Source organism: Anthonomus grandis, chromosome 18 (assembly GCF_022605725.1).
Source record: "Anthonomus grandis grandis chromosome 18, icAntGran1.3, whole genome shotgun sequence".
In the NCBI taxonomy this organism is placed as follows: domain Eukaryota; kingdom Metazoa; phylum Arthropoda; class Insecta; order Coleoptera; family Curculionidae; genus Anthonomus; species Anthonomus grandis.
Genome location: NC_065563.1, coordinates 10,662,161 through 10,674,834, shown reverse-complemented (window position 1 = coordinate 10,674,834; position 12,674 = coordinate 10,662,161). Strand labels below are relative to the sequence as shown.

Here is a 12,674-nt window from a genome sequence, read left to right as displayed (position 1 = left end):
CACGAAAGGGTAAATTTAGGTTAGGCATTGAATTTCTAACTGCTCAAGCGGCCAATAACTTTATAAATCGTAAAGACTTCTTGAACAAACATAGTCTAAACGCTTTCATTCCGTTAAGTTTGGTGACTCGTAAAGGGGTCTTAAGGGGCATTCCAACCGAGATGTCAGAAGAAGAGGTCCTGGAAACAGCAAAGGCAACCATGAGAATCCTAGGAGTTAGAAGACTTAACAGACGAACCATCAAGGAGGGACAAGCAGAATACACACCTACTCAATCAGTTGTCATCACCTTCACCGGGAAAAAATCGCCAAAAGTTGACATTGAATACTACAAGGCAAAAGTCAATATTTAAGTTGCACCCGTATTATTTTGCCTTAACTGTTTAAGATCAAAAACTCATGCAGAAGTAAGCAAAGATGTGGCAAATGCCAACGGGAACATAATGAAGAAGAATGTGACAAACCGTACGACTGTGTATACTGTCACAAGGACCACTCCCCATCAAACCGATCATGCCCAGAGTACCAGCGGCAGAAGGACATACAACAGCTGATGGCGTTTGAAAATCTATCATATTATGAAGCTAGAACAAGAACACCGAAAAAATACACTACAGAGCAACCTATACAGAAAGCAAACAGCAGGCTGGAACAAATAAGATACAAGTACAGCCAAGGAAACTTTCCAAACCTTCCAGTAAAAACTAAGAGACGCCAATTAGCAAAAACTAATGCATTTACTCAGAGAGCGACCTATACACAAGCTACTCAGGCTAACAAAAGAAAACCAACAGCTAGCCTATCACCACCAATTGACAAAAAAGTGTACAAAGAAGTTACTTTCCCTGAGGGAGGAAGATCACCTTCATTCTCAGGAGATCTGATAACATACACCAGGGAACAAAACTCAGGAGAGTCCACGGACATGCCCCAGGCAACTCTGCCACAATTAATAAAAAACATATTAAGCCAGTCCAAACTACTTAAAGATTCTGTAGGCTTGCATACGCTATACAAAGAAATTGATTCAGCTACAAAGGAATACAATATGGAGATAGATGAATATGAGGACTTAATTTCAGTCCCAAGTCCACCAATAAGTGATGACTCCACAACTAACACTCTACATAGCACAATACATACAAATGAACAAAACAATACTTCTCAATAGAACTAAAAATATTGTCCTGGAATATAAATGGTCTAAAAAACAAGCAAGTGGACCTAAAAAACTAACAAAAAAATCCCATACAATCCAATTGATGTTATGATTAACTTACCACCTAATTTTCAAATACAAGGAATAGAAACAGAAGACCTCACCATTATTAATGCATATTGTCCACCAAATAGCACTCCCACCAAAGACAATTATATGGAAATCCTACAGCATAGGGATACAAAAATCATTATCGCAGGAGATCTAAATGCACAAAGCCCATTGTGGGGATCAACACTTCAGAATCAAAAAGGAAAAAATCTCAGAGAAGCTGTAAATGGTGTTACTGAATGATGGAAGTAAGACCCGAATTACACCAGACGGAAACAGCTGCCCAGATATTACTCTAGTCTCAAATGACATAGCAAATAAATGCTTATGGAATACATATGAAGAACCAATCAACAGTGACCACTTACCAATAATAATCCATGTAACTAAAGAAACAAATAACATAAAACAAAGTAATCCTCAAACAAAATGGAACACCAAATATGCAAATTGGGAGAAGTATAAACAAATATTGGAATCCCAGGAAATATGTATGATTTTATAGAAAAAATCAACCATGCAGCAGATAAAGCGATACCCAGAACAAATAACAACCGACACACAAAAACCTACATGAGTAAACCTGTATGGTGGGACAGTGAATGTGATCAACAAGTAAATAAAAGAAAACTGGCCTTCAAGAACTACAAAATCATGCCAAATGAGAATACTCTTCTAAACTTTAAGAAAATTGCTGCCCAAATCAGAAGATTTTTAAAGACTAAAAAGAATTTGTAAACTACTGTAACGAGCTGAATAGAAACACACCGATTAAACAGATTTGGGACACAATCAGAAAATTTTCTAACTCATGTAAGGGCACAGCACACGACACAAGAGAGACCTGGATAAATGACCTTCTGCAGAAAATGACAGAGAGCGACAATGTAAGAAACATCACACATAGAGGAGAATACAAGAATAATAAGAATACAACAACAATAACAAAAAATGAAATAAATATAACATTGGACAAAAGGAAAAAAGAGTCAGCGACTGGATCCGACCAAATATATTATAGCATGCTTAGAAACCTCCCAGAAGAAGGAATGAAGAGCTTTACCTGCACACTGGATGGAGAAGAAGAGGTTCCAGAGGATTGGAAGACTCAAATAGTAGTTCCAATTTTAAAACCAGGAAAGGATCCCAAAATAGCAGACAACTATAGGCCAATAACACTTAGCTCAAGTGTTGCAAAAATTATGGAGGGAATTATACAAGCAAGATTGGACCACGCATGATGGAAAATAAGAAGATATTCGGAAAATTACAGAATGGATTTAGGAAGGGAAGAGGAGCAATGGATAATTGTGTCTACTTAGCCTCAGCAATATACAAGGCATTTGGAAATAATGAAAAAACAGCCGCAGTATTCCTTGTTGTAAAAGCAGCCTATGACAATGTCTCCATCCCAATCCTCATTAACTATCTGGACCAATTACGGATTAATAGGAAAATAATACAGCTTATAGAAAAACTTTTACAGAACAGAAAGCTTATGATTAGATCCCCAACTAATAGGACCACGGTACACTAGCAAAGGACTAATGCAGGGTGCCACTTTAAGCCCATTAGTACATAATATATATATGACAACACTAAATGAACTCATTGCAAGAAACGTAAATATCCTACAGTTTGCAGACGACCTGGTCATCTTAATAAGTGGAAGAAATTTGGATAGGAATGTTGTCACCCTACAAAATAGTCTAAATAGAGTCATCCTGTGGTTAAACAATCATAATTTAAGTAAATCAGAACAAAAAAAAAAGGTTGAAATGCTTGAAAATGTTTTCAAAAGGAAATATTAGAAGACAGTTAAATCATTTGAAGGCTAATAACAAAGAAATTGAATGGGTTACACATTACAAATATCTAGGGGTAACATTTGATAAACATCTAAAATGGACCAAACACATTGAACATCAAATTACAAAAGCTATAAAAGGGATTAACAAAGAGTTTGGTGGGGTGGAGACCCAAAAATACTTCTGAATGTATATAAAGGAATTGTCAGAACCCACCTAGAATATGGATGTCAATGTACATTCAAGACTTCAAAAGCCAATTGGAACAAGCTAAATAGGGTACAATACATGGCAATCTGAGTAGCTTTAGGACTTACGAAATCCACACCAATAAAAACAGTTCTGCCTGAAGCAGGGGAAATGCCATTGGAATTGAGACGCAGATGGATATCGACCAAATTTATATCAAAACATATCAACATAATAGATGATATCATTTACAACAACATGATCAGCATATATACAAACATAAACAATGGATCCAACTACTGGAAAAATGTCCCACCCCCAGCACTAATAGAGGGGCTAGACCGTATGTTGCAGCACATACAAAGAATACACAAATCGCATCTACTCCCATGCTATGAATTTTCAAGGAATGAGCAAATTGAAACAAATCTACGTAAAGAAGAAAACAATAAAAGGAAATTTTTACAAATAATAGAAAGTTACACTGACTATACCATATGCTACACTGATGCGTCTGTTGACCCAGAAACAAAAACATGCGGGATAGGAATAGTATGTGAAGATCCACCTCTGAAAATACACAGAAGATTAAGTGACAACACCCCTATATGTACTGCAGAAACCATAGCAATCCGGGAAGCAGTCAGAAGCTTAGCCCATCAGAGTAGAAAACTAATAATAGTCACAGATTCTCTTAGCGGAATTCAAGCGATAACAAGAACAGGAATAAATAAGGACACTGACTACATAACGTTATCAACAAGACAAGAAATTCTCAAGAGCAAAGACACAGACATCAAGCTGCTATGGGTACCAAGTCATACGGAAATTAGAGGCAACGAAAAGGCAGATGAAACTAGCCCAATCCGGAAGAAATCTGGCACGAGTAAACCAACCAAACCTGATCGACTCAAGAAGATTTACCCAAGATGGAAAAGCAGCAATATGGTCTATGTGGGAAGAGGAATTCAAGACGTGGAGACAAGAAAAAGTTAACAATACATATACACAAATGGAGCAGAAGCCTCGAAAACAACCATGGTTTAGTGATATTGAATATCAAAGTAGGGACATGATAACAACAATGACTAGAATGCGGACCAACCACTGTATGACACCAATTCATTTAAATAAAATAGGAATAAAAGACAGCCCAAACACTTAATATTTGACTGTGATATGGATGTGATAAATTGTAAGCTAAGACACGATATGGCATTAAAAAACTTGAATGGCTCTGTAAATATTGAATGTATACTGGCTAGACGTAATTCTAAGACCACTCAAAAAATTATTGAGCACTTATCAAAGAACAACATAAAACTGTGAACTAAACCCACATAAAGCACTTTGTTGTTACTTTTTTCTGCACACTCTTGATGGCTTAAAGCTGATAGCATGTCACCTGCTTGGCGCATGAGAATTAATTTAATCTTTCTAACTAATCTAAACATTTCCATTCCTATTTCCTTTAAAGTTCCCATGAGAGGCATTCCAGACGTGTCGTAGAAGCGACACACCTTTCACATTCATTATCTGTCATATTTTCACTCCTGCTCATTATCAGGAGTGAATGGAGGACAGATAAACCTGATTTTTGACGTTAATCAGCTGTGTCAAGACTATCTAGTCATCTCTAACTCGTGTGCATAGAATATTTTTATCCTTTTTTAGTTCAGAGTTTTCTGAGTGCTATGCCGAACCTAGAAAATATTTGCACGTAGTGCTCAGTTATCTGCGGCCTGTCAGTTAACGCTCACATTTAATAGTGTGTGAAACTTTATTTGTTCTGCTTTACAATGTCAAAGAAAGAAAAACAGTTTTTAAGTGAGTTTATTGAGTTGTATTCCCGTGTCTTTTCATCTATTCGCAAATAGTTACGAAAATCTTCGGGTTCATTTCTTAATTCTTGTATTAAAGAAGTATGAGGCAGTAAAGGTCTTTTCTCTAGCCACGATTTAGTTGGTCTTCTTTTCTTCTTCTGCAAAATAAGTTTCTTTTTAATAATACAAACAGCAGCAAGTCCTAGTAGCAGTAGTTCTTCCTCTTTATAATATCCATTTTTTCTTTGTTTTAATTGCATAAACAGAGGAGACTTTTTCGCGACGGTTAACAAGACTAAAATATTTGAGCGTCAAAATGCAAACATCGACTCCAACATGTTCGCGCAAAACAGTTTGTACAAACCAGTTTGCGCAAACATGTTGGTGCGTGAAAGGGGGCTTTAAGAGGAAAATGGTGTTCACTTTTTGTTCTTTGATTTTCAAGGCCTATGTGACGGTAAATACCAATTATTTAAATTTTATTAAACCAAGACATTTTTTGCAAAAAAGTTGCAACACGTATCAAATAAATCTTATTGAAAGAAAATTGAATTTAGTTCTAGAATTACAGTTATTTCCTATAAAATTTAAAAACTCATAATCCACATCGATCTGTAGCATAACTATTGTTATCGGTATTATTATTTAATACCGATAGCAGAAATAAATCTTATTAAAAGAAAATCTAATTTTACAGTTCTGTTATTTCCTGTAAAATTTAAAAACTCGCAATCCACATCGATCTGTAGCATAACTAATGTTATCGGTATTATTATTTAATAAAATTACCGATATCCGGCATTTTCTTTGGGAACAAAAGGAATTCCAGGCTCGTTTTCCAGGTCCCGTCGTATATCCCACGGATCTCTTAATCAACTTATCCTCCTTCTGGATCGAGTTACGGGAACGGGGATCAAAGAAATTCGAACGCACGACTGGAGACTTTCGGTTTCAGTCTCGGCAGCTTTTTTCGCGTACTTTCCGAGTTTCCTTTTTGCGCTTTTTCCTCTTGTCTGTCTGAACTCCAAAGAGTTGTTCCTTTTGTGTTTACTCGTCATTGCACCGCGGATTTTTGGATAAAACTCGTCATAAATTGAGAGTCTTTTTTTTAACCTGAAGTTTACATCACACGTCTATAAAATTTTTCCAGCCAAATTACTTCTACCATCGAAAAACTTTAGAAGCTCATAAATGACTACAGTAAGTGCATCGGAGAGCAAACAACAAACTGGCGAAGAAGGATTTCACAGCAGTAAACTCCCTTAGCGAGAAATAATAGGGGGCGGGGGTTAAAGTATCAACCGCTAAACCCTAATGAATATCGTCTGAAATCCACCCCCCATGCGCGCCATAAGAAATAATATAAAGTAGGTGGGTTAAGGAAAGACACGTTTCCTCAACCCCCCCCCCAAGCAGGACAGGAGAGGAAGAAGTTGAAAAGTTTTCCTGGAAGTTCCAAATCCCGGTTTTAGGCTGTGACGTGAATAATTCGGCACCCACCATGGGTTATTCCGCACTGTTGCCAGATCCAGTAAAAAATCTTTCTTATCGCAGTGACGTGACGTCATCAATCTTATATACAATATCTTGGGGCGGCAAATTTGAAATTTGGTCGGGGCACACATATAAGATGTAACTAATAGAAGCGATTCCCACGGGACGTCACGTCACACCATAAAAGCAGTTTGTCTTTTCCCTGCGTTTTCTTAGAAGTAATCCTGAGGGACGCGAGCTGTCTGTCTGAAGAAAGTTTTGATGAAGGTCCGATGTTTTTTTTTAGTACAGGGTGTCCCAAATTCGAGGGTGACCATTGTAAGAGTTACAGGGTCGGTTTAAATATAAAAACGATTTTGACAATTTTCGATTTTTTCCAGAGTCTTTAAAATTTTTAAACGTCATTTTATTGGAGCGTAACTTTGCCTCCATTTAACCGACCCTGTAACTCTTACGATTTCCGACATTCCAATGGTTTTTTTTTACTTTCAACTTTATTAATGTGACTATTATTAAGGGAAATATACGTGCTTTCATCTGGAAAATTCTGGACAACGTGAAACGCATAAATCACCCCCCAGTAAAAAAACTACATGACAATCGCGTATGCACAAATTATGAAATATTTGCGTGTTTTTGTTGAGTTTAGATAATTTTTTTTTTAATGGAAATATTTTCCTCCATAATAACCCAGTTCTATAATAATATTCGAATGAAATCCAAATATATCAAATAAATGTCTTTTTCTTATCTGGAGAGAGGGAGGGAGAAAAAAAAAGGTTACGAGGGCGCAGACCCACACGTTTGCCCTCTTGATTTAAACCGGTGGGGCTCGTCTCCCCCCACTTTCCCATTTTCCGACCTGGAATCGAATCCAATAGATGTTATCATGGAAATTTTCCATTACCTGACTTTATCTGCTTGATGAATGAAATCAAACCGGAAAACATCGCCGCTTTTTCCATTCTTATATTCGGCCCAGCTGTATTTTCATCTCGATTTATTGTATAAATTGTTTTTCCTTTTTGCCATGTATGATCGTCTGAATGTTGCGCAACTATTTTATTTGTCCAAATTTTCAAAAATGGAGCGGCTTGTAGAAATATTATAAGTCCAAGCGAAGCACATTTATTTACATTCACATTTTTTTACATAATAATAGACTATAATTAGCATTAGTTTTTCTTCATGTCTATTAGTCTTAGTCTAAAGCATTTTTCGTGGTCTTTTTATCGCGTTACAATAAGACAACCATATTATTTGATCAAGAAGAGTCGCACGCATCATAAGTCCTGTTCTGTATGTCGGCCATCTTGCTTGGCAAAATTGACAGGAGCTGACAGAAATGACGTTGTTGACATTCACTGATAGAACATCATTTATGTTTGTTTTTCATTTCATTCTATGCTGTAAGCGTCGTTTGGGATTGTATTAGGTTTATATTTAAAGAGAGTTAATGAAAGAAAGAAAATGTGCTATATTACGTAAGACAACAAAATCTTGTGTACAAGCATCCTAAAAACTAAAAAATTCCAAATTTACTTTAAATTTCAAATTTCAAACAAACATAACATCTAAAACACTTTACCATAACATTTACACACATTACCCAAAATTAATCATAACAAAACAGATTGAGAAAAAAAAAAGCATCTTTTTGATAAATTTCATTAAAAAATAAGTAAAGCTGTCAATAAAACAGAATTTAGAAGAAGTAAATTAAATTATTTAACAGGAAACAAAACTAAAACACTAAAATGATGTCAGAGCACAGGTTAAAAGGTATCATTGAAAAAATCGTCAAGGCTATAATATGCCCTGGATAATAAAAGTGATTTTAATTCCTTTTTGAATCTCTTAACTTCTAAAATTTGTCTGATACATAGAGAAACATGGTTGTAAATTTTTTTGCTAAGGTATATAAGTGAGTTCTTGGTGAGAGAGGATGTAGGGATTGGTAAGGGAAAATCGTTAACCTGGCGAGTCATATGACCAGTGTTAGAGGGAGGTTTAGGACATTTATGAATAAGAGTAGCTGTTTCTAAGATAAAAAGAGAAAAAAGAGTTAGGATTTTTTGAGATATAACGAGAGGTTTACAAGAATCTCTTAATGGAAGAAATAAATGTTGGTATATTAATAATTTTAACTTGGAAAACTTACAAGTTGTAAGTAAATTTCCTATTGTTCAATGTTTGTATTTTAGCGTGCAATATCTGTTTATATATATTTTTTTTTAATCAAAAAGTTTTATTAATTTTTTTAAAATTAACTGGTAAGGATTCGTCGTATAAAATTTAAGAGTATAAGAACCAAAACAACTCAATCCCATTATGTAATATATATTCAATTTATTTGAAAAATGTAAAATGGTGGCACAAGTTACTCTTGTATAAGAAAATCGACATATAAATAAAACTTTAAACAAAGTAAACCAACTGTCCTGACACCTTTATATAATAAAGTAATATAATGGGTCTACTAATAGAAGTGATAGAAGTTTAGTGGGCCATGTACGCAAAATGGTATGTGTCAAAACGCGGATCAAGCGTCAGTTGTGTTAAGTATACTTTGACATTTCATCATGAATCGTTTAAGTCAAGAGCAACGTATAGCTATCGTGAAAAGGTATTACGAAAATGCGCAATCGGTTAGAGCCTGTTATCGTGCTCTTAGAGAAGATTTTCGCTATCGTGGACGGCCTTCTGAGCTTGCAATAAGGCGCACAATCAATAAGTTTGAACGGGAGTACACTCTTCTGGATAATAAGCCACCAACGTGACAAAAAAGTGCAAGGACCGCTGAAAATATCACCGCTGCAAGAGAAAGTGTTGACGCGAATAACAATGTGTCTGTTTTGCGCCGTTCTCAGCAATTAGGCATTTCACCAATGTCTCTGTGGCGCATTTTAAAGAAAGACTTCGAACAGAATTGGTTTCAACAGGACGGAGCAACATCACACATCGCCCGAGCCACAATTAATTTATTAAGAGAGCGTTTTGAAGATCGAATAATTTCGCGACATGGCAATATCAACTGGCCACCAAGGTCCTGTGATCCTACTCCCCTGGACTTTTTTCTTTGGGGATATGTGAAGTCGAAGGTGCATTCTAACAATCCTTAAACCATCAATGAGTTGAAAGTTAACATAACTAGGGTTATTCGCGAAATTCAGCCCAACTTGTTAGAAAAAGTAATTGAAAATTGGGTGCATCGTCTAAACGTCTGCCGCCGTAGCTGAGGTGGACATCTTGGACATCAACAAAATATCATCTCAATGATATTTTGTTTAAAACATAATGTTACCTAATAAACTACAACATGAAACATCAATCATAGAAATTAACCAATTCGTTTTTATTTTTTAGCAATTTAAACTTATATCATTCTTATTGGTAGACCCATTATTTTTTGTCTTTGAAGAATTTGCCAACTGATTTTTTTAAACTTTTTTTTTGTTTTTTTACATTTTTGTTCTTAACTGTCAAATAATTCACATTTTAAGAAGCTAGTATTTTTGAATTGTCGTCTGCAGTATTGCGAATTACATGCAGTCCTGGTTTTATACATATAATCTTGTGTTGAGTAAAGATTTAAGTTCTAAGGTAGCTATAATATACAATGACTTAAAATCAAGCATCAGAGTAAAGGTTCTTAGTTAATAACATTTTTAAAGCAATCTACGAATTTTACTAAAACATCGAAATTAATATCCAACTTTAATAGCTGATCTATTTGTGCCTCTAGGTACTTAATACTGAAAGTTATTTCCATATCTCCAATTTCTATTGAAGCTTACTATCAGCACAAGAATAAATATACAAGCTTTCAGCGTTGATTGAAGAGGCGAGAAGATACGCATATTTACGGGCAAAAACGTGACCCAAAAAGCGCGCGGCGGGTAGATGGCGCCACGCTCAAACGCGCGCAGAAATCTTTTTGCCGTTTGTGTCTCATTATTGTTTAGCGGAGCTCGCCAGCATCGTCTAAGGGAGTTTTTGCATGTTTGGCGTATTATGTTATTTTGTATTATTATTGTTTTGAATTATGTCAAATTCAAGCAAAATTAACGAGTATGCTTATCGGGGATGTACTAATACTAGGAAGAGAAAAAACAATTCTCTTAGTTTCTTGAAAATTCTTTTAGTTTTTTTAAATGGGAAACTGAAAAATACCAGCAAACGAGAGAAAAACAAACTTCTAAGAAGCCGCATAGCAAAATACGTATCGTATCTAATCAATGACTGAAAATTAAATCTTGCCTCTTCAGTCAATGTTTAAACAAATAAAATAAAAAATATTGATAAAGATTGTTTAAATAATCTTTATATGTAAATACTTTTACTAGCATTTATTTATGATTATTTCGTAATGTAAAATTTTCTGCTAAAAATATATACGAGCCCCGTCTTATTTCAGTTGGCCCGCTTAGTAAAAAATGAATTTATTATTCTTTTATCGAATCTTTATTCCACAATATTACAATACCAAAAAGTATCTCATATAAACATTATGTGTTATCTCTAAAATTAGATTTTGGTTGATTGATAAATTTTTGAATCATATTTTAAATAGTGGAAATAAATTTCTTGTTTCTATTTTTTATTTTATTTTAACTCTTTAGGCATATACAAGGGTTCTATTCATTAGGTCTGAAATCCACTAGCAAGAAATTTGGGATAGTTTTAATCAGGGGTAGTATCAGAACATAATAAACACCATGCCTCAAAGAATTGCGACTGTTTTAAAAAATAAATATATGTTCAATATAAATGAGTTTACTTTCCCATTTTGTTGTGTTTATAAAGTAAGTAAAGCTTATTATTTGTTTAAAACTATATAACACTATAAAATTTGTCTTTTTTTTTTGGGGGTTTAAACAGAAATTATTAAGAATTTTCAATTGGGACAACTGAAGTGGGACGGGGCTCGTATGTTATGAACAATGTAATTACATGGCGATTATTCATAATGCCCAATGCCCGGGCAATTTAAGAAATATGATGCTATTTATCAAACCAGAATAGTAACCCAAAAATAATCCAATTTTACCATTTTCTTTGGTTGGATATATAGGGTTGGATTGTTTTTGGGTTATGTATGTTGCTTATGTATTTTTGAAATCAATTATTTTCTTGGGTATTGGTAATTGTTAAAACATAAAATTTATCTTGCTTTAACTATAATTTTAATAACGTTTCGGTCTTCATATTCTTGACCTTTATCAAATCTACAATAGACATTTTTAGATTTAAAAAAAATACATTTAAAAGTTTTCAGCTAAAAACTTACCCTATAAAACATAAAAGTCAATCTAAAGGTGTGCAACATATACAGGGTGTTCCGTTGATCATGTTACAAACTTCTATGGCAGACAGAAAACGTCAAAAGAAAAACAAAAGTTCATAGAAACATGGGTCCGGAAAAGCTTCCTCAGGGAGCTAGAGCTCTTTGAAAATAACCTTTAAAAACTAGTTTTTTTTTATAGATCTGGAACTACTTTAGCTACCGCAACCAATTTTGGGAGGTAAATTATTGTTAGTACGTTTATTCTTTTGAACCTACTAAATAAAAAAAATATTTACCAGGGGCTTCAGAATCAGGGGAGTATTTGGTAAATTTGGGCCCATTTCTTTAAGACTTTAATTTCTGCCCGTTTGGGCATTAGATTATGATGTTCCTATACTTTTTACATAAAAAAGGTCCTCTTAGTAAAAGTCGGTAAATATCACCGTTTTTGTGGAAATTGACTAAAACCAAACTAAGATGCTGTATCTTGAATTAATTATTTTAATAATAATAATAATGCTAATTCATTGCCACTGTCAGTATTTTTTTAATTTATTACTACCAGTATTTTTTACATGATATTAATTCCCTTTTTATTATGGTTAAGTAATGGATTACACTTTTGCTGAATACGCCGATATACTTTTAATTTATGGGGAAGTTCGATGTAATGGTAGAGCTGCTTCTGGACTATATGAAGAGTGGTTTCCCGAAAGGCGAATCCCAGCTCACACACTTTTTGAAAGGGTCAATCAACGGCTCAGGGAAACTGGCTCTGTTAAAATAAAACGCCAAGATAATGG

General features: G+C 34.6%; 1 protein-coding gene across 1 annotated transcript; it reads left to right on the top strand.

Moving 5' to 3' along the window:
• Positions 1-161: 161 nt before the first annotated feature.
• Positions 162-4,408, top strand: LOC126747075 (uncharacterized). Its single transcript, XM_050455570.1, has 3 exons — positions 162-335; positions 389-407; positions 3,383-4,408. The coding sequence occupies exons 1-3, from the start codon at positions 162-164 to the stop codon at positions 4,261-4,263; spliced, it is 1,074 nt and encodes a 357-aa protein (XP_050311527.1). The 3' UTR covers positions 4,264-4,408.
• Positions 4,409-12,674: the final 8,266 nt, after the last annotated feature.